At 48.3% G+C, this 18,695-nt stretch overlaps 2 protein-coding genes across 13 annotated transcripts in view; one reads left to right on the plus strand and one right to left on the minus strand.

Moving 5' to 3' along the window:
* The window catches only part of LOC118514369 (sodium/potassium-transporting ATPase subunit beta-1-interacting protein), a 49,526-nt gene extending 46,231 nt beyond the window's left edge, over positions 1-3,295 (plus strand). Inside the window, exon 6 of one of the 2 annotated variants that reach the window (XM_036061225.1) lies at positions 169-3,295. In XM_036061225.1, the coding sequence (XP_035917118.1) occupies positions 169-1,511 (1,343 nt within the window). In that variant the 3' untranslated portion in view covers positions 1,512-3,295. The remainder of the gene's footprint in view (positions 1-168) is intronic. The other variant, XM_036061227.1, reaches the window with a different exon arrangement.
* On the minus strand, positions 3,204-17,021 carry LOC118514361 (GATOR complex protein Iml1). 11 transcript variants are annotated; one of them, XM_036061191.1, is made up of 14 exons: positions 16,717-17,021; positions 16,334-16,534; positions 14,447-16,257; positions 14,170-14,377; positions 13,982-14,107; positions 12,693-12,710; positions 11,134-11,351; positions 10,590-10,816; positions 9,080-9,254; positions 8,794-9,003; positions 7,974-8,048; positions 5,403-5,533; positions 4,573-5,049; positions 3,204-4,497 (listed from the first exon to the last, which is right to left on the minus strand). In XM_036061191.1, the coding sequence occupies exons 2-14, from the start codon at positions 16,380-16,382 to the stop codon at positions 3,336-3,338; spliced, it is 4,887 nt and encodes a 1,628-aa protein (XP_035917084.1). In that variant the 5' UTR covers positions 16,383-16,534; positions 16,717-17,021; the 3' UTR covers positions 3,204-3,335. The 11 variants fall into 11 exon arrangements, with proteins under 11 accessions (XP_035917084.1, XP_035917083.1, XP_035917085.1 ...); XM_036061190.1 differs by having other exon boundaries at positions 16,610-17,021; XM_036061192.1 differs by having other exon boundaries at positions 5,403-5,530; positions 16,334-17,021.
* Between the last annotated feature and the right edge of the window lie 1,674 nt (positions 17,022-18,695).

The raw sequence follows: 18,695 nt of genomic DNA on the forward strand, positions 1-18,695 counted from the left end.
TTCTTTTTCTTTCTCTCTTTCTCCTTCTCTTCCGTTCACGTTGCACACTTTTTTCTATCTACCCTTCCGTTTCCATGTTCGTGTACTCTTCTTACCCCCTCTTTCCTCCTCCCCCTCCGTTGTGGCCTGTTCCCATGGTGGTTAACAACGGTTCCCGGTGGTTCTTAGTGAGCAGAACTAGCAAAAAGTCCAAACACCGCCAATCGCTGTACTCGGTCGAGTTCAGCCGGCCGGTGGACACGATCCGTGGGGCCCATCCGAACGATGCGTACGATGATGATGATTTGATCGGTGGCGCCGGTGCACCGTCCTCCCTCAGTCCGAAACCGATGACGCCGCGCCGTGTCAAGCGTCGCTCGGTAATGCAACGGGGTACGTCCGGCGGCGGTACGGGACGTCAGAGTACCACCAGCCGGCGGGGCCATTCTTCCTCGTCCGGTGGATCGGGTGCGATCGCTTCCGGGACTCATCACCACCACCGAAGCAGTGTGAGGAATTCGCGCCGGAAGACAACGCACCAGAATCCGGTAACGAAGTTGTTGAACCAGCAGCAACAGCATCTGCAGCAGCAGCAGCAGCACCATCGCCATCATCATGTGGATGCGTTGGCCGGGTTGGAAGACGCAGCCGGCACGATGACACTCACCAAAACTTTCCCACCCTTCGTCCACAATAAGAATCCGGATCTGACCGAGTCGAATCTGAAGTCCCTTAACAATGACTACATTTTGGGACAGTTGAACAACTTCGGCCAACCGGTCGGGGAAGTGTCCGCCAACAATTTGAACACATTCGGAGCGCACCATCACCACCATCATGCAGTACAGCCTCCGCTACCTCCCCATCGGCGACAGGCGCTGGTGCACACGCCGACCTTCCTGGACGGTGACACAAGTAGTCCGATCGATCCGATCTACTACAACATGAACTCATCGTCGCCTCTGCTCCAGCAGCAGACATCTTGGGGTGCTTCATCCTCTCCGCAGACACTAAGTGTCCCGGGTGGTATCCCGGGCGGTACGCATGCAGGACTGTCCAACCCGGTGTACCAACACTCAACGACCAACCTTAACCACAGCCCAGAACTGAACGAAGAGTATTACGGTACGAATGGACAGAATCGCCCGCCGTCGGTACGCTCGAGCTACTCCAACTTTCACGGGACACGTCCGCTGAGTTCTTATCTCGGTGGTGCAGGAGGAGGACCTCAGCAGATGGGAGCCGGTGGTGTAACGAACCGGGGCTACAATGTATCTCCCCCGGGACAGCCCCAGGGCGGTCCTGCCGGTCCGGTGGAGAACGTGTTTGCAAACTTAGCGAGCGGAGGACACAATGTGCCGGGGAACCCGGGACAGATGGGCGGTGGTACGGATCCGATCGCCATCCCGCAGCTACCCCATCGGCGATCGGTTTCGCGCGAGAGTTTGCGGGCGATGCAGTTCCTGAACAGTGGTCCACCGGCTTACAATCTTAACTATCACACACCACCGGACTCGGAGACGACCATGTGACGGGAACTTTGTACATAACACGAAACACATTAATGCACACTCACGGCGGGACACTAGGGAGAGGAGGTGAAGGAAAAAGGCAAACACTCCACGAGTTTGCTGGAGTTGATGTGTATAAAGAACTAGATTAACCTGACGTTTTTTTAAATGATAAGTGTGGTGCAGAATGTAAAGTTTCGGCTGCTAGCGATACAGTATACTAAATCATCCCGGGACAACCGTGGTGGTAACAGTGGTGGTGACCAAAAACATGTACAAAGTGAAGATATAGCGAGGTGGAGCGAGTTTTCTTTTGTAAGGATATTAAGAGAAAATAGTTTAAGGAGTTGAGGCACTGAGTGTATGATTAGGAGATACAATGTGTACTGAAAGAAAGTTAGGTTATTAGTGTACTCCCAAAGGCATAGCGTGTTTTTGATGAGCTTTTGAAGAGTGATCGATTGGATTTTAGATTAGAAATGATCGAATTTGTGTTAAATCCTGGGTACTCCGGTCCATCGATTGTGCCTTTATCACATTTATGACATCTAAAGGATAGGATGATGCGGGACATTTTTTATGTACATAAATGGATTCTGATGCAGTTTTTCGATTCTTTGTTAGAAAAATTGGATTCATTGCAAGGATTGTCTTTTCAGCACCGCCCATGGACAGAGCAGCCTTCAACATGAGTTATAGGCTACATTCTGAGATCTTAATTTTGAGGCCAAAAATGTCAATTTTAGCTTGAAGTTTCTACTTGGCACAGTAAAAAGTTAGATTTGGTTCTAGAGAATCCTATGTCTGAAGCATCGACCCCAAAAATCTAGGTTCAACACTTCCTGAATAGAATCCTCCAGAAATGGTGTGAATTTGATTAGATAGCTTCCGAACCGAACTTCCAAACTGATCACTTTTGATGATTTTGATGTGTCCTGTAGAGCGACAGCCGTATTTGGATGAAAAGTAGGTGCATTTTCGGTGCTTGTTTGGGCTACTTTCTTTGAACTGCAGCCAATAATGGCGAATAAATCTCATATTTTTCTTAGATGTTTGGGCTTGGAGGATATGGAGGAGATATATACTAAATAGCCCACAAATGCACCAGTGTATGTTGTCAGATATTTCTCAGACACGAGAGCTTCGTGAGTGACGTTCTATACTATACTAATCTTAAGAGCTGATGTTAGGATGTACAGTGCTCTAGAGTAGAGAATGTGTGGCAATCGAACGAACGCCACCGTTCACGTCAGCTCATGTGTTGTGATTATTTAGATAGGGAGAACATTAGAGCACGAGAAAACCCCTGCGCGTGGCCCGATGTACTGTTAGGCGCTAAAAAGAAAAGGATCTTTATATAAATGCCAAAGTTTATAAAACTTGTAGTAGTAGTAGTAGTTGTAGTAGTAGAGGAAGGCAGGGTAAGAATACACGGAACCATGATCTTCCCTTCGAAAGACTAACTGGTTAGTGTAGTGCGTTAAGGATAGTGAAATTGGTAGATTAGACCGGCGAAAGTCCTTAGAAGTTAGGGAACCTTAGCTTTCGTAAGCTCCCGTCCCGATGATCGAGCAATACAGGGGAGCTAGAAGATCGTATGATCGTTCGCGCTACATAAAACCCCCATCATCCTGTGTGTGTGTGTGTGCGTATTATGGGGCACATTTTATTCGGTGGCTAGAAACGATAACGCCATCCTGAGTGTACTCCTTCCGGTTTTGAGTGATTTTTTATTTTATTTTCGATTTTTGTGTCAATAAAAGAGCGCTTCAAGAAGCAATAGTAACAACGGAAAACAAACGAAACGGCGAGCGTCGGTGTCCTTCTGCTCTCGCTCTCTCTCTCTCAGGTACGTTCGAGTGACGCCTTTTCCTTCAGCTCCCAGCACGATTCCCAGAAGGTGACCAACCGCTGGTCGGCGTTGGCACAAAACTCCTTAAAGTCGCGCAACATCTTCAGCTGAAACAGATCGTCCGTTTGGGCGATGACGAGCGATTTCCACTTCTTGTTCGGTATCATGTGGTTCCACGACCACAGGAACCCGGTCCGGCGGATCACCTCCGTGTCGTCCTTCGTGATGCCTTTCGCGCCCGTTACGTGGCGCGTAATGTACGACGGTTCGTGGCTGCTCGGTGCGACCATCTGCGATTCGTACGATGCCGAGTAGCGGTTGATGAAGGCGATCGGTTTCTTGAAGTTGCTGCCACCGGATGCGAGCCGCTGGCGGGACCGCAGTCCCATGTTGGGGTTCGGCACGAGCAGAAACATATTACCGCTACAGTGCACGTACTGATGATCGAGCGACACCTGATTGGAGCCCGTTTTCGTTTCCACCGTACAGCGCATAAATCCGAACCGGCGTACGATCGCTTCCTGAAAGAGGAGCAGCCTCGTTGGCCACGTTTCTTTGGGGAACTCTTGGAACAGGAAGCTACGATGCTGCTTCAAGCATTCGATGTCGAGCGGAATGAAGATTGGGCCGCGCAGTGGATCCGATTTCTCGGTAAACGGTTCCGCCAGCGGATCCGCCGGGATGGTGACGAGCTGGAAGCCACACGGCTGTGCCTTACGGCACCAACCATAAATAAGATCGTACACAATCGGCCCGGATGCCGTGATCCACTGCACTACGATCTCGTACGCCTGGCCCGGTATCATGCGCTGATGGTACCGGGCGTGACCCCACTCGGTACGGTCCGATTTCGAGCCAACGTCAATCTCCAGGTGGGTCTGCTTGTACAGCGATCCATCGTCGTCCTCCTCCTCCAGCCCGTCGAGCGATTCGCGCAAAAACGTCGGCACACCGCGATCGTGCGGTTCGACCGGCCGGGTAAGATCCGGATGCCGTATGCCCACCTCCATCCATTCGTTCTCGAACGCGGCCAAATCGCCGAGCGGCGGTACGTACTCGGGCGATTCCTTCTCCTGCCGGACGATGTAGTACAGACAGAAGCCGGGCACGACCAGCTTGTTGAAGTCGCCGGAAGCGTGACAGATGAGGCGATTTCTACAAAAACAAGCGAGCATCATTTCGCGGGTGAGTTATGACCCCGCTAGCGCTATACCATCCACAATCACCTACCGTCTCATCTCTTCCAGTATATCGACCGGTTTGCAGGGTCCCTCGATACGGTTCTGCAGCCAGTTAATCGCATCGTACGACACGAACGTGCACGAAGGCATACTTTGCGCCGGGGCCAGAAATCCAACGCCATGCACCGGATGGCGCATCGCGTCGAAGATTTCCTGCAGCGTTGCGGTCGGTTTCAGCTTGCCCCCTTCACCCCCGAAATCATCACCATCCTCCAGCAGGCCCTGCTCGGTGGCCGTATTCAGCGTCGACAGTGGTATCCCGTCGACCGTCGTTCGACCGCCGACCGAGCTCACCATCATCATGGGCGAACCGATCCCGGGCGTCGCCGGTGTTACCGACGGGCCGCCGTTGCTACTGTTGGTGGGATTGCCCGCAGAACCGATCGGACCGGTACCGATCGGTGTGGGCGACTGCATCGCACTTCCACTTTTGTCCAGCACCTTCGAGCCGGTACGCGTAAGGATACTGTGCACCGTGGGGAGGATAAGAGGTGACGCATTAATTTTCCGCTGCTCCGTTTGCCGTTCGCTTTCGGTTGGTGTGGTGGATATGAGCAGGTGGAAAAAGCGAAGCGCAAGCGTGTTTTGCAAACTAAGTAGCAACAGCATTACACGACCAATAAGCAAGCAGCGTGTCTACGGCTTACCTCTGTCATGCTCGTGACGTATGATACGAAAACGCTTACCGTGCTGCAACATTCTAACTAACAGATGGACCTCTGATTGCTACCTTCTTGCATCAACAATGAACAATGGAGGATGAGGAAATACAAACTAAACGAGCACGCGCACACACACACACACGCATACGGAACTAACCTGTTACCGGCAAGAGTGCTAGGGAAAGAAAAGCGATCGGGAGTGTGGTGGTGATGGTGGTGATGATGAAGATGATGAGCATGACCATTACTTGTGCTGTTATAATACAGTTTTACCCATCCACCATGCTGCTGGAATAAAAGAAATATTAAAATCAAGATAACTTTTTAAGAAAAAAAGCACACAACAACGGATAAATAGGAAGAAAACAGAATGCACACAAAAACACACCCATACACACAAACACAAAGCAATTTAGGTGGCAAAGAAATAAATATAAACCAATAGAAAGATCGAAACGGATTAAGTGGAGAACACAATGGAGTAGATTCCTGTTGAGAATTGTCCCAGCTATCTTTGAATCTGTCCCACAGCTGTTGGACAATTTTTTTTAGATATTTTGGATGTCGTTGAACCAGCAAAATTATTTACTTTTTCTAAACTTAATTTACGGGCACGGAGATCCGTTGACGAAGCAAGAGCATCCGGGGTCAATGCCGACAATGTCGTAAGAAGATAGGCAGAACTTTCTGTAACAGTGTCCTTCATCTCTGCTAGCCTTGATGGGGCGAGCCCGGCCTGGCTGGCGTTGGGTTCGGAGGTGGTCGGCGAGTGCAGCCTCGTGATTAGCAGAGACCCTGCTGTTACATGATGAATCTCGCCGATAGTTTCTGGATTCGGTGCTGGCCTGGTTGAGCACGGGCTATCACTGCTGGGCAGTTTGAGGAGCGCTTTACTCAGGCAAATGTTTGCACTGTCCAGATTGCTGTTCTCTTTTGGTTTCCTTTTTCTTTTGTCAGACCAAACTCGGAAGGATGTTGTATGTTTCATACACACCGCCACCACCACCACCATCACAACCCACAGACAGCAATAGAACTGGACCAAAATATCGGACATCCAATAGCACTTCAATACTACCACCACAATCACGCCGCAATAGCCACACTTCCACAGCCGAGTATGCCCGGGATAAGGCAAATGACAGGGAGGAAATTCCTTGTTAACTGTTGTATTTGGTTATATATTTGTGAAATTGTAATTCGTCAACACACGCGCTGTTGACTGTACGGCGACTAGCTGTCACACTTTAAATAAATAAAAATTTAAGGGCACGGTCCGGTGGCCAGGGCGACAGCGGCATCGGTCTTCACGCGGCGGGATCGGGGCTCAAAACCAATCCAGACCGTATCCCCCCGTTCCAGCTCACGGTAGAACCCAAGTCACGGCAAGCCAGAAGTGTGGCAGACCGAGATCTCCCGAGGTTTGTAGAAGGAAGGAAGAAGAAACTTATGTTAAAAACTGTGAGACAGATTCAAAGGAATGTGGGAAAATGTCAGCAAACTTTGGGACCATCCTTAAACGAAGAAACCGACCAATTAATCCAATCCAATTTGTTTTTAATTTAACGTCTAAGAAACAAATTTCCTAGTGACACTAAACTATTAGCACAATCCTATAAGAACTGCAGTTAAAACAAACACACACACACGAGCGACTTTAAGGTGCAATATAAGCGACAACAGAAGCAGCAGCAGCAGCAGCAGCAGCAATAACACACAACACCTAGAAACACCGACACCCTCCGCTAATGACCGGCAATACCAAGCACCCCCCCGCTGCTCACACGCGCCTATGAGCCAAGCCAACTCGTTGGGCCGATAGGAAAGGGAAGTATAGAGTAAACATTAACCTGAACCTTGACTTCTCCGGCAGATGGTTGCTGAACACGCGGTCACGGAACTTTTGGGGTGCCGTTACCTTGTGTTGTCAGATGCGCAATACGACGCCGCACCGCAGTTTTTGCAAGATTTGTGGGTTTTAGAATGGTGGGGGGAAAAACACAACAAAAAAAGAGACGAGAAAAGTTCCAATTAGCATTCGCGATACTGTTGTAGTCTGGGTAAGCACGCTGCTTTGCTCACTGTAAAAGAGGAGAGTTTTGAATGGGGTTGGATAAAAAGATGAAATTGATGTACTCGTTTGAATTACAGCTTAATTGACACAAAGAAGCAAAATTGGGAAAAAACAGACACAAAAAAGGTGGATGTAAATAAGCAAAAGAGAGGCAAAGAAATTCGACAAGCAGAAGCGCATCTTGATCGGACTTCCACCACACAGGCAGAAGGAAGGAAGTAAAACACGTATCAGAAAACATGACTGTAATTGAATAGTAAATTGCAAAACAAGGTAAATCAAACCAAACCACCAACAAGTTAAGAAAAACAAAACAATAAAAAAGCTAAGCAAAGTTACAAGTAAATGATAGATTTTTAAACAAAAGCTTAACAAAACGCGACAAATGAGAAAGTGAACAAAACAGAATATGAAAGCATTGAACCGTTTTTTTTGGGATTCCAATTTAAAATTAAAAAATGCAAAAAGACGGAGAACCACGATTCTCCTCGCACGATGCTTTGCCTCCGTGTGAACAGTGAACTGAAAACTGTAAATGTTTAAACCATAATGCAACCGTAATAGGACAAACGAAAAGACAAGGGACGAGTGAGGGAAAACCGAGGGGGGAGAAGGAAGGAGAGAAGGGATTGGTTTGTTTGGTTTATCGCACACCTGATTCGGTGGTGGCCTCGACAGGATGCTGGTACTGTGGCGTCGTCTGGTAAGGTGCGTTTGATGCGGGTAACCCTGCAAAACGGACAAGTTGAGGTGTGTAGGTGCGGTTCAGAATAGCTGCAGTAAGAAGAAACATTAACAGGACACTTGCCAGGGACACAGTTTATAGGTTTACCAGGTTGATAAAGAAAGAAAAAGATTTGATCATAAGCTGCACACGATCATGTGACACTTGCTGGTGTGCTTGAAGTCAGCTGAGTTGGAACGATGGACACATGTGATGGATCAAGCCGTACGTTCATAAGTAAGTTGAAGATACTACATCCTTGTAACAATACATTCATAATGACCATTTATGTGCTTATTTGAAAACAAATGGGGGGGAAAACAGAACAGTTTTTCGATTGGATGAGAGGCCACAGAGTGTGCAACGTGAGCACCGTGGCACCGTGATTAACATCAAAACCATCATTAGTCACGTAAATAGTAAACGAAACACACAGATTAAGGAAAACAAAATGAGCACACACGAAGAAACCCACCGCCGCCGCGGTGACTACCGCCATCTCGCGGACGGTACACTAAACTGGGCACAGTTTCGTTAGCAGAAGAAATACAACACGGTAAGGTAAAACACATCACATAGCTATTGCGCTGAAAACGGTTTAGAGAGAGAAAACTGAAAAACACACACACGCACACACACGAGACACTGTACGCAGGAGGCGTGTCTCGTTCGAGCATCGGTTCCGAGGGAAGATTTGGGGGACACCCGACACAATCGGCACCGTCGGAACCGTCGCCGGGACGAACTTACCCGCGTCTTTTTGGCCGGTTGCAATTTTTTGATTTTGTTCAGATGCGCCTCGACGAAGCGTACGAAATCGTTGCAGATCTGTCGGTCCGGCGGGAAGGGTGTGTCCTCCTGGTAGATGTCACAGCGGCGTACGGTGCCGTCGAGAATTTTCTTCATCGCAGGATCATCCTTCGGCAGGAGATACATCCGATAGCGCCAGTATTTCATGTTCTGTGGGGAGAGGGGGGAGAGACACAACAATCAATAAAACGTGATGCTCTGCTGCTGGAATGATTCGAAAACACACCTCATGCAGTGGATAGTCCGTGTCGCCCCGCGTACAGATGTACTGGTCCATGTAGTTCCAGTTAAAGTTTTCCAGCTTTTCCGTGGTGAAGTGTACGCCGCTCACTTCGTACGTGTCGTGCTGGGGTGCGTGGAACCGGTACCGATAGTCAACGTTGATTGGTGGGTATGGATGGCTGCAGGAAGTAGAGAGAGAGAGTTATTAATAAATTGCTTCTAATCTACAAGATCTTCTCCCTAATCTTACAAGATCGACTTGTCCCATTCGTCGAAGAGATAGTCGAAAACTATCAGAGAGGATTCCGAAACGGGAAATCAACCACTAACCAGATCTTCACGATGCGGCAAATCTTGGAGAAGATGGCGGAGCAACAGCTCCACTCCTACCATCTCTTCATTGATTTTAAAGCCGCATATGACAGCATAGCCAGGCTAAAACTGTACGAACTGCAATGAGCTCTTTTGTAACCCCGGCCAAGCTTGCCAGGGTTGTAAGAATGATAATGGCCAACATCACATGCCAGGTGAAGGTGGATGGAAAACTCTCAGGGCCCTTTGCTACCACCAAGGGCTTGCGCCAGGGAGATGGGCTCGCCTGTCTCCTCTTCAACCTGGCACTAGAGAGAGCCATCCGCGACTCGGAGGTGGAAACTTCGGGGACTATCTTCTCAAAGTCAATCCAGATCCTGGCACACGCTGATGACGTAGACATCATTGGTTTGAGGCGCTCCTATGTAGCAGAAGCTTATCAAAGGATCGAGCGTACGGCACAGAACCTCGGGTTGGAGATTAACGAGACGAAAACCAAAATGATGATGGCACCACCAGCGGCCCTGCTAACAAACACTGATTTACGCAGGGGTGATGTACAGATAGGTGACCGCACCTTCGAAGTCGTCCAAAACTTCACCTATCGGGGGTCAAAAGTCAGCACCGACAACAACATTGATCTTGAGTTACGCGTAAGGGTGCTGGCTGCCACCCGGTCATACTACAGCCTGAGGAAACTTCTCCACTCTAAATACCTGTCGCGACGGACGAAGCTGGGACTGTGCAGAACATTTATAGTTCCAGTACTCACATACGCCACTGAGACATGGACTCTGTCCAAGACTGACGAAGCCCTCTTAGCCGCGTTCGAGAGGAAGATGCTCAGAAGGATTTTTGGCCCCGTGTGTGTGGAAGGACAATGGAGGAGCCGCTACAATGGCGAGCTCTACGAGCTGTATGATGATCTCACCATCGTGCAGCGCATTAAACTCGCCAGGCTCTGGTGGGCTGGTCACGTCATGAGAATGACACCGGACGACCCAGCCTGTAAAGTTCTATTAGGCCGTCCACACGGACAGAGGAGGCGTGGTAGGCCCCAATGGAGTGATGGCGTTGATGCGTCCGCCAGAATGGCTGGGATAACGGATTGTCAGACGACGGCGCTAAACCGTGAGCGGTATCGAGGAGCGGTTGTAGCGCCTGATAAGCAAGTAAGTAATCGATGCTGTATAGTATATTACCGAGGCCTGTAGCGTGTGACGGTGATGGCCGAACCGCTGAGGGATATCCGATGGAAGATGCGTCCGATCGATAGCAGATACTCTTTGGTCGGTTCTTGCGGAGGTTGACGGCGTAGTACGCTGCTTGCGGTTGCGAAGTACGATACCGGTTGTAGATGGCCACCGCAGCACGGTGCGTGCGGTGGATTGGTGGCACTTTTGTCGGGAAGCACGATGAGTTGAAAGCCCTGCGGGAATGGAAATGGAAATATGGTTGGGAGGATTAATAACTGATCAAAAGTGTCTCTCTTTATCTCTCTGAATCTCTAAACGATTCCTGAAGATCTCTGGTCCAGCCAAATGATCGCATCATTGTTTGGATATTAATTTAAGATGATCGCAACAAACTTCCTACAAGTGCGCCATACAAAATATATCTCTCGAGGACCACTAGAGCTGACGGAAACTACTATCCACGTGACGCGTTAGCAACTCCACAAGATCTCACACAGGTTCTGATGCTCGAATCAGCGATTAAGGAGATCTATCTGGTGAGATAACTTACCTGCGCCAATCGTTGCGACACCAGCTCCTTAAACACCTCATCCGTCGACAGTGGTTTCTTGTACACTGCCCGGTTCTGCGCGTAATCCGCATTGAAGTCTTCCGGCAGCAGCGTATAGTCCGACACGACGTAATCGTTATGCAGCGAACGCTTGTCCGGGAAGTAATCGGTGGTGATTGGTAGACAGGCGGGAATCGTTAGCGATTTCCAGTCCACACCTTCGGACGGCAGCACGGACCATTTACCATATGACGATGATCAGGAAGACGTTGGAAAAACAGGTGATTTATTAGTAATCGAGCTAGAGAGGAAAACGTTCAACCCACTATACTACACCATTATAAAACTACGGCAAGCACAATCAAGCACCGAATAATAACAAAATACGCTCTAAAGCACCTTGCCTGATTAGCTTAAACAGCGGATGTTAATTGGACTGTCAAGCATACGAGACGAGAGTCTGATTGTTAGTGACAGAAAGCAATACAGTACAGAGTACATTAAAACGTGTCTACTCTTCGTGCTTCGTTCAGTGAATAATATTCACACACCATGCTCGGAGCCGTTAAGGATCGTGTAAATCATGCAATCATGCAGAGTGATCATGTCTCTCTTTGGAGCATGCTACAGTTTGGGAACAGTATGTATACGTGATCGTGTGCGTCCAGGAATTTGAATGATAGTAATGTTCGCTCAAGAATGAGCCAATTCGGACGACGAAGACGACGAGGACGACGCATGATTTACATTACTCCTCAGTAGTGTTGGGTAGAGAGCGCGAGAGCTACCGGGAGGCCTCGCCTCAATAAAATGAGGGCTCTGAGCGCGCTCAGGTAGCTCTTCGCGCTCTCCGACCTCAGTGAGTGCCGAGCTACCGGAAGGCCTCACCTCTCACATGTTAGTGAGCAGTTGCCCGCTCCTCTCCGAAAAAGAGCTACTTGACCCAACACTACTCCTCAGCCAGGTGGTGGACTCACGGAGGTGCAGCCAGGCCTTGTGCAGCTACTACACACATTACAACACAGGGACAGAGAAATAGCTATTCACAGGCGTCGTGGTTTAACATTCCCCACAGCTCTCTCACCACACAAGCACTATTGACAGCGATACGTTTTAGTGACACACAGTAACGATCACGGGTTTTAGGAAGAAATTCCTCTTCGCGAGTAACTAGCTAGGACACAAAGTACAGATCAGACTAACAGAAGACAGAAATTCAGCCAATACAAGAAACGACAGCAGCAGCAGCAGGGAAATTTTGAATCGCTCATGATCGTGATCGATCGACAGCGGTGCAGGAGTAGGAAGGATAGTAGTAATAAGGGTGTGCATTGTGGTAACCAGAGGTGAAACGGGAGCTTGTAAGAGGAGAGAGAGAGAGAGAGAGCGGAGAGCCGTCAAACAGAAAAGGTGCTATAAAGGATATAATACACATACTACTAAACAGGTACTTAGAGTAAAACGTAAATAACTTATAGGCAAATCAAAACTATTCCTAAAGAGGGGGAAAAAACACGTGACAAAGCTTGGTGGTGTGTTGCCAAAATGAGTTGCCCAACCTATAATCACTCTGCCAACTGTTGAATCGGACCACGGTTCCGGTACCCCGTTCATCGGCACACATTTCGGGAAAACCGCAAGCACAGACGGACGGACGGATGGATGTGTTTGGAATTGTTTGTGGTGGGCACATATAAACATACATACACGCACACGCACACACAAACATTTAGATGAAATATATATATAGAGAGATAGAGAAAAAAAACATATGAAGAGATAAGAATTGATGTTGAATTAGCAAGAAAAAGAAAAACCCAAAACAACCCCCGTGCGGATTTCCCCGATACACGGTTAGGCACACCCCGACGGATGTATCCAGCAAAGGTAAGATGGGGGGGTTGGGGAGCGGTCAAAAGAAGGGTGGTGGGTTGTTCGAAAAGGAGAGCAGGAAAGGTTGCCAAGTATCCACCGGTATGTCCACCGAACGGCAGCGATGTTTGCAGGGGAAGAAGAAGAAAAGCGTCACAAAAGAGAGGAAAAACATATTAAACTGGTGCCGTGTTTGATGGCGCGCACGCGGTGGTGGTGGTGGTGGTGGTGGTTGTGCACGTATGATGGAGGATGATAACTGGAGTCTGCCATCTATCGGACGCGTGTGCGTCAACATCGATCGCTGAACATGAACAAAACGAAAACCAAACACGCACACACACGCATGGATCGCAACGAGGAAAAGCGAAGCGAACACTTTTCCATCGATCGTAAATTTTGGTTTGTTGTGTTTGTGTGTGTGTCTTGTGGGATGAATGATGAAGGAGAAGCAGTAAACATTCGGTTATTGAATTGGGGTTTCGTGTTGTTAATTTTGATCTGAATGTTTTCGGGGCGGCAATCGGTAATTGGTAGCCGTGTAAGGAGTAAGATGAGGATGATCTTCAAACAACAGTTAATTAAGAAAAAACAAGGAAAACACTACACGCTCTCTTGTGATTAGCAACCAAACATGTGTTTGTTATGGCTGGGAATTGTGTGTGTGTGGGGGGAAAATGAATGAAGCAGTTGGTGGCAGTCAGAGCGGTCTTCATAGGTCATAAAAAAATCGTCCAGATGCTTAAAATAATGTTTAAAATTGTTTTAAACATGTGGACGAATGTTATTTGCGACATGAAACGCCCCCGCTGCAAGTACCGGTTGCTTCATGAACGAATGCTTTTCATGGTGAATGATGATAAATCGAGAACGAAATGAAGGGGAACGATGGGGAAGAGAAAACAACGCGTTACACGGAACGTATTAGTTTGATGAAAACGCCCATCAAAGGCGCATTGTGCTATGTCGGTTCTACCTGTAGTAAGGGCCGGTGTCCATTCCTGTTCGCCGGTGGCACCCCACAGCAGGGTAAGGCTTTTCGATGGCGTTACCGGTACGTGTGGACCGGCCGGTGAGTGTAGTACGGACTTTTTCCGATTGCCTAAAATACGTAATAAAGCGGAATCAGATAGAAATACTTAAAATTTCCCTAGACGAGCTTACATCCATTTTCGGCGATCCACTTCAAATCGTCCTCATTGAGACGGCTATCGAACGAAGCGGTGCTACCCTGCCGTGCCCGTCCCCAGGTGCAGGTGGATGTGTGCGCATACTCGCTGCTTGAGTCGAGATCCACAAAATAGCTAGGCGTTTGGGTGGTGGCCGGAACGGCCTGGTAGTGATGCTGCTGAATCAACACACCTTGTGGTCCCTTGAATTGGAAAATTGGGATCATTGCAGTAAAGCAACATTTGAAGAATTGGTAGGAAAAGTGATTTACCTTCGGGAAGATGTGTGTCCATCGCCGTCGGTTCGAAGTTAGCTTGATGGTGACATGCGAAGGATCAAACGGATTTATCAAAGCCCTTCCGGTGCGCACGACGGGTCCACTGGACGACCCGAACGCACCGGTACGACCCTCGATAATCGGTGATGTGATTGCGGTCGGCTTTGGCATGCCCAGTATATCGCTCGTGTTGGGTGAGCTGCTACGCGACGCAATGCTCACATTCAGCAGACTGTTGGACGCATGGTGTATATCCGGATCGGACATTTTACGACGCAACCGGGACGGACTCAGCGTATCCTGTTCCCACTCACAGGCCCGGGCGTACGTACCGAACCCATCCAGACTGGGCACGGACGTTTTCTTTGTGCGGGCCATCCGCTGCAGCGAGCTCGTCCCGTGGACGGCCGGTAGCTGAAATATCTGATCATCGTACGCATCGTAATCGAACAGACAGTTGTGGATGTACTCGTTCTTTTTGTCGGTCGAGTGCTTCGTTAACCGTAACCGCCCTGTTCCGGCGGGACGGGGTTGCTGCGGTTCCGTACTGCCACCGATCGCTGGTGGTGGTTTGATGCGTGGAATAAACGTGGAGTAGGGAAGTTTCTTATTCGTCGAGTAGAAGCTAAGATTGATCCAGTGGGGCATCGAATAGTCGTCGATCGAGGTAAGTGTGTCTTTGTTGTGGAACTTAAGGAGAGGCACCGCATGCAAGGGTTGCTCGCCGACGCACACCAGATCGCTACCGACACCGTTGTCGATGATGCGTTGTTTCGTGATGTTGGTTAGCTCCCGGTCCACCTCGAACACTCCAACGCCCGGTGTAATCACGACCGAGAGCTGCCCGGTACGATCGAAGCTACGGTCAAGATAGTGCTTTTCGAACACGTTCAGCGAGATGTTCAGCACCTCCAAGAAGTTCCCCTGGGCGGCGGTAGAATTAGTAGCCGGCGGGATTTGTGTCCCGGGTGGAAGATCTCCTCGATGGTGATACTTCAACACCACGTCCCGATAGCCGGTGAAAAGCCTTCGCAGCTGTACCAGCGTCGTACTCCAATCATCACAACGTTCATTCTGAATGGCCACCCGGTAGAAATCCTCGTAGAAGCGTCCCCTATAATCGATCTGCAGGCAATCGCGCATATAGGGCGGAAACTCGTCCAAACTTTTCGCCGTGTAGAAAGTGCGTGAAAACAGCACAATCGTGACCTCATGGTTGCTGCCAAGCTTCTGCCACTTTTTGTACAGATCGGCCAGAAAGCCGTTCACTGCCTTCTCGAAGTAAAGATCGCCGTATATGTCAAAGTCCCACATTTCCGATGACATCTGCAGAAACAGGTACACCATGGAGGTGTTGCTACGGAACACCACCTTAGTGTCCTCGTTGATAACACCGCAAGCAACCCGCTCGCCCTGGGACCACATTTCGTACACCTGGCACCGGATACAGCCCTCGCACGATTCGATCTTTTTGTTCAGATACACGCAAGTGTTGGTCAGGCGCGTCTTTAGCCGCCACATCTCGGACCGACCGATGTACTGGTCCTTGAACGTAATCTCGACCGAATCGAGTGCCACATCAGCCGGATCGACCACACGCATGTACACATCGTTGTACGCTTTCAGATTGAACGTGGTAGCCACATTCACCTCTACGCTGATAGTTTCGCGCGAGTTAAAGTCTTTGTTCAGGCAGGTGACCTGCAGCAGGAGCCGACACCCATCGTCCTCCGGGAGGTATATTTCGACGATATCGTTTAGCTTTAGATCCGGATGTTCCTTCGGGTTTAGCACCAGATCTTCCGCTACAAGAAAGAAAGGAAACGGGATTGATTCAATGAAGCTTTGTAATGTAGGAAAAACGAGCTGCCCGATACTTACGGCTAAAGGTTTTCTGGTGCGTAACCAGTTTGAACAGTTTTTGCATCATTTTCTTTCGTATCGAGTCCGTGGTTACGGCCACGAACCATATCACAATTCGGGAAGCGACAGTCAAACACTTAAACAATCGTTTGAACCGTGTGGAGAACCACGACGCCTCAACTTCACTGATGCTGGTACGTTCTTAACACACACATTGCACTACCACGGAAAAGAAAGAGATTTTTGATAAGCGATGGACTGATTTTGGGACTGCGGCAGGTTGGCTCTACAGACTCTTTCCTACTGCTACACCATGTGGCCCATGTAATCGCCGGGCAGCATAAGCGCTTTTCAAGCGCACCACAATCACAACCCGCTGGTAAACATTCAATGCTACACACTTGTTAAAACTGCGATAAGCGTAAGTTCTGCGTGTTCCCGAAAAGCACCAAACATTAATTCTGTGCGTTTGTCACGAGTTGACAGCAAACATGTGATTGGCCATTGTTTATTTGCATCCTCTTTTCTAGTGAAATTCTCGAATTGGACGGTATGTAGTAAGTGATTTCGATGTTTCTTTCGTTGTTGAATCGTTTATGCACACTTTCGTAGTAATATTAAGCATATAACAAAGAAATAACGCGTTAAAATTGATATATTCTGGGTTGGTTGCGTATCGACGAGCACACTTGTTTACATTTTGCGAGACGAGCAAAAGCAGTGTGTTGACAGGTGGTTACGCGCGTTTCCAGCGCCGTGTTGAAAACTTCAAACCATATTGAGTCAAGTTTCGAGCGTTTGTTTATGTATTTTGTTTACATTATTTATTGTGTGATTTTAACCATTTACTATATTTTTAACTGGTTTTATGTAAGCAGATAATTCGATTAATCAAGTGAAATAATATTCGATGATCAAGTGAAAATCTGCACGAGCTTAACTGAGCCTCGTACTTTACACAATATGAGCATAATTTGAATGCAAGAAACATACGGCGCATAATGTTGTATGCAATTTATGTTTCCTGCATGATAGCAAATCGAATGCTACGAATTCTATGATTTTAATCGTTTGTTTTCCTTTTTATTGATTTATTAGTTTGGACACCAGAGGTTTTGTTATATTAATCCAACTTTACTTTGTAACACCGTGTAGTTCTTCAGAAAATTATTCAACTTTAACGACAAGTATTCAAATTTTAAAAATGTCTTCAATTTAATAGTAATTAAAAGTCTTCCGCTTTTGGTTCTTTAACTCTCGAGAGGGCTTGATCTTCCATTACAGGATTACTAGACTAGATGATGCTCGTAGCTGAATAGTTAGACCTACACACGAGAAAATAATCCGGGTGGGATTCGATACCCAGTCCTGTCGTGCGAAGACCGCCTCACAAGACAAAAAAAATTACATAATCCTACAAAGCTTTTCCTCTAACTCGTTTTTTTCTTTAGGACCCTCATTCACGCAGCATCAATACAACCTCAAACACCTGAGCGCACGACAAAACGGTGACGGATGTAAAGCAGGGCTGCAAAGGTGACGAAAGAAAACAAAATTTAGCAGTAATTGTCCGGCGCACAAATTATCATCAAACCGGAGCCGGAGCCAGCACTAACGAGGCACGTCCTTACCTACCGAGTCGAGGACGCACTGCGTGGCAAACGATGAATGGTTCGTCCAGTCTGGTGTCGGCATCGGCGTTCCTATGTAATGTTTGCCGAGCGGGAGGAGTTGGGATTTGAAAAAGCAAAAGTCGTTACCAGCTCGCGTTCCCCCTTTGATTCGTCTATCCTTATTGTGACCCGTTTGGTCCATCCAGCCTCATTGAAACTGTTTGCGGTTGGAAACCGAAACATTCATCACCTTCACCGGCAAAGATCTTCGCCTGTGTGTGTGATAAAACTCTCGGTCGTCTCGTCTCTTATCCGTCCCAACCACGGAGGATGGTGACGACAACGTGTCGTAATTGAAATTCAAAATGCAATTCATAATTAAAATATGCGCCCCGGCAAAATCTTCTGTCGGTTGGGCAATGAGATCCATCCCGGATCCCGCAAGGAGGAGAGCGAGCAAATCCACCATCAGCTGAATGTGGGGAGGAAAATAAGGAAAGCTACCAGGACCGTGCACAAATTGTCTCCGGAAAAGGATTGCGGGTTCTCGGGGTTCCTTTTTTCTGCCTTACCCAACATGGTGGACGACACCATGGAGGGAGAAAAAAAAGCGAGCCTCGGTAATCAAGAGCAACGGACCGGGAGAGAGAGAGGGAGAGTGCCAAGACCACCCAAACACCTCCCAAAGGGACTGGGCAGAGTTGGTGGAAATGCTCGGGACAAAGATAAACAACGAAACAAGATCAGCCGTGTGCCGTGTTCCGTTC

Source organism: Anopheles stephensi, chromosome 3, assembly GCF_013141755.1.
Source record: "Anopheles stephensi strain Indian chromosome 3, UCI_ANSTEP_V1.0, whole genome shotgun sequence".
In the NCBI taxonomy this organism is placed as follows: Eukaryota; Metazoa; Arthropoda; class Insecta; order Diptera; family Culicidae; genus Anopheles; species Anopheles stephensi.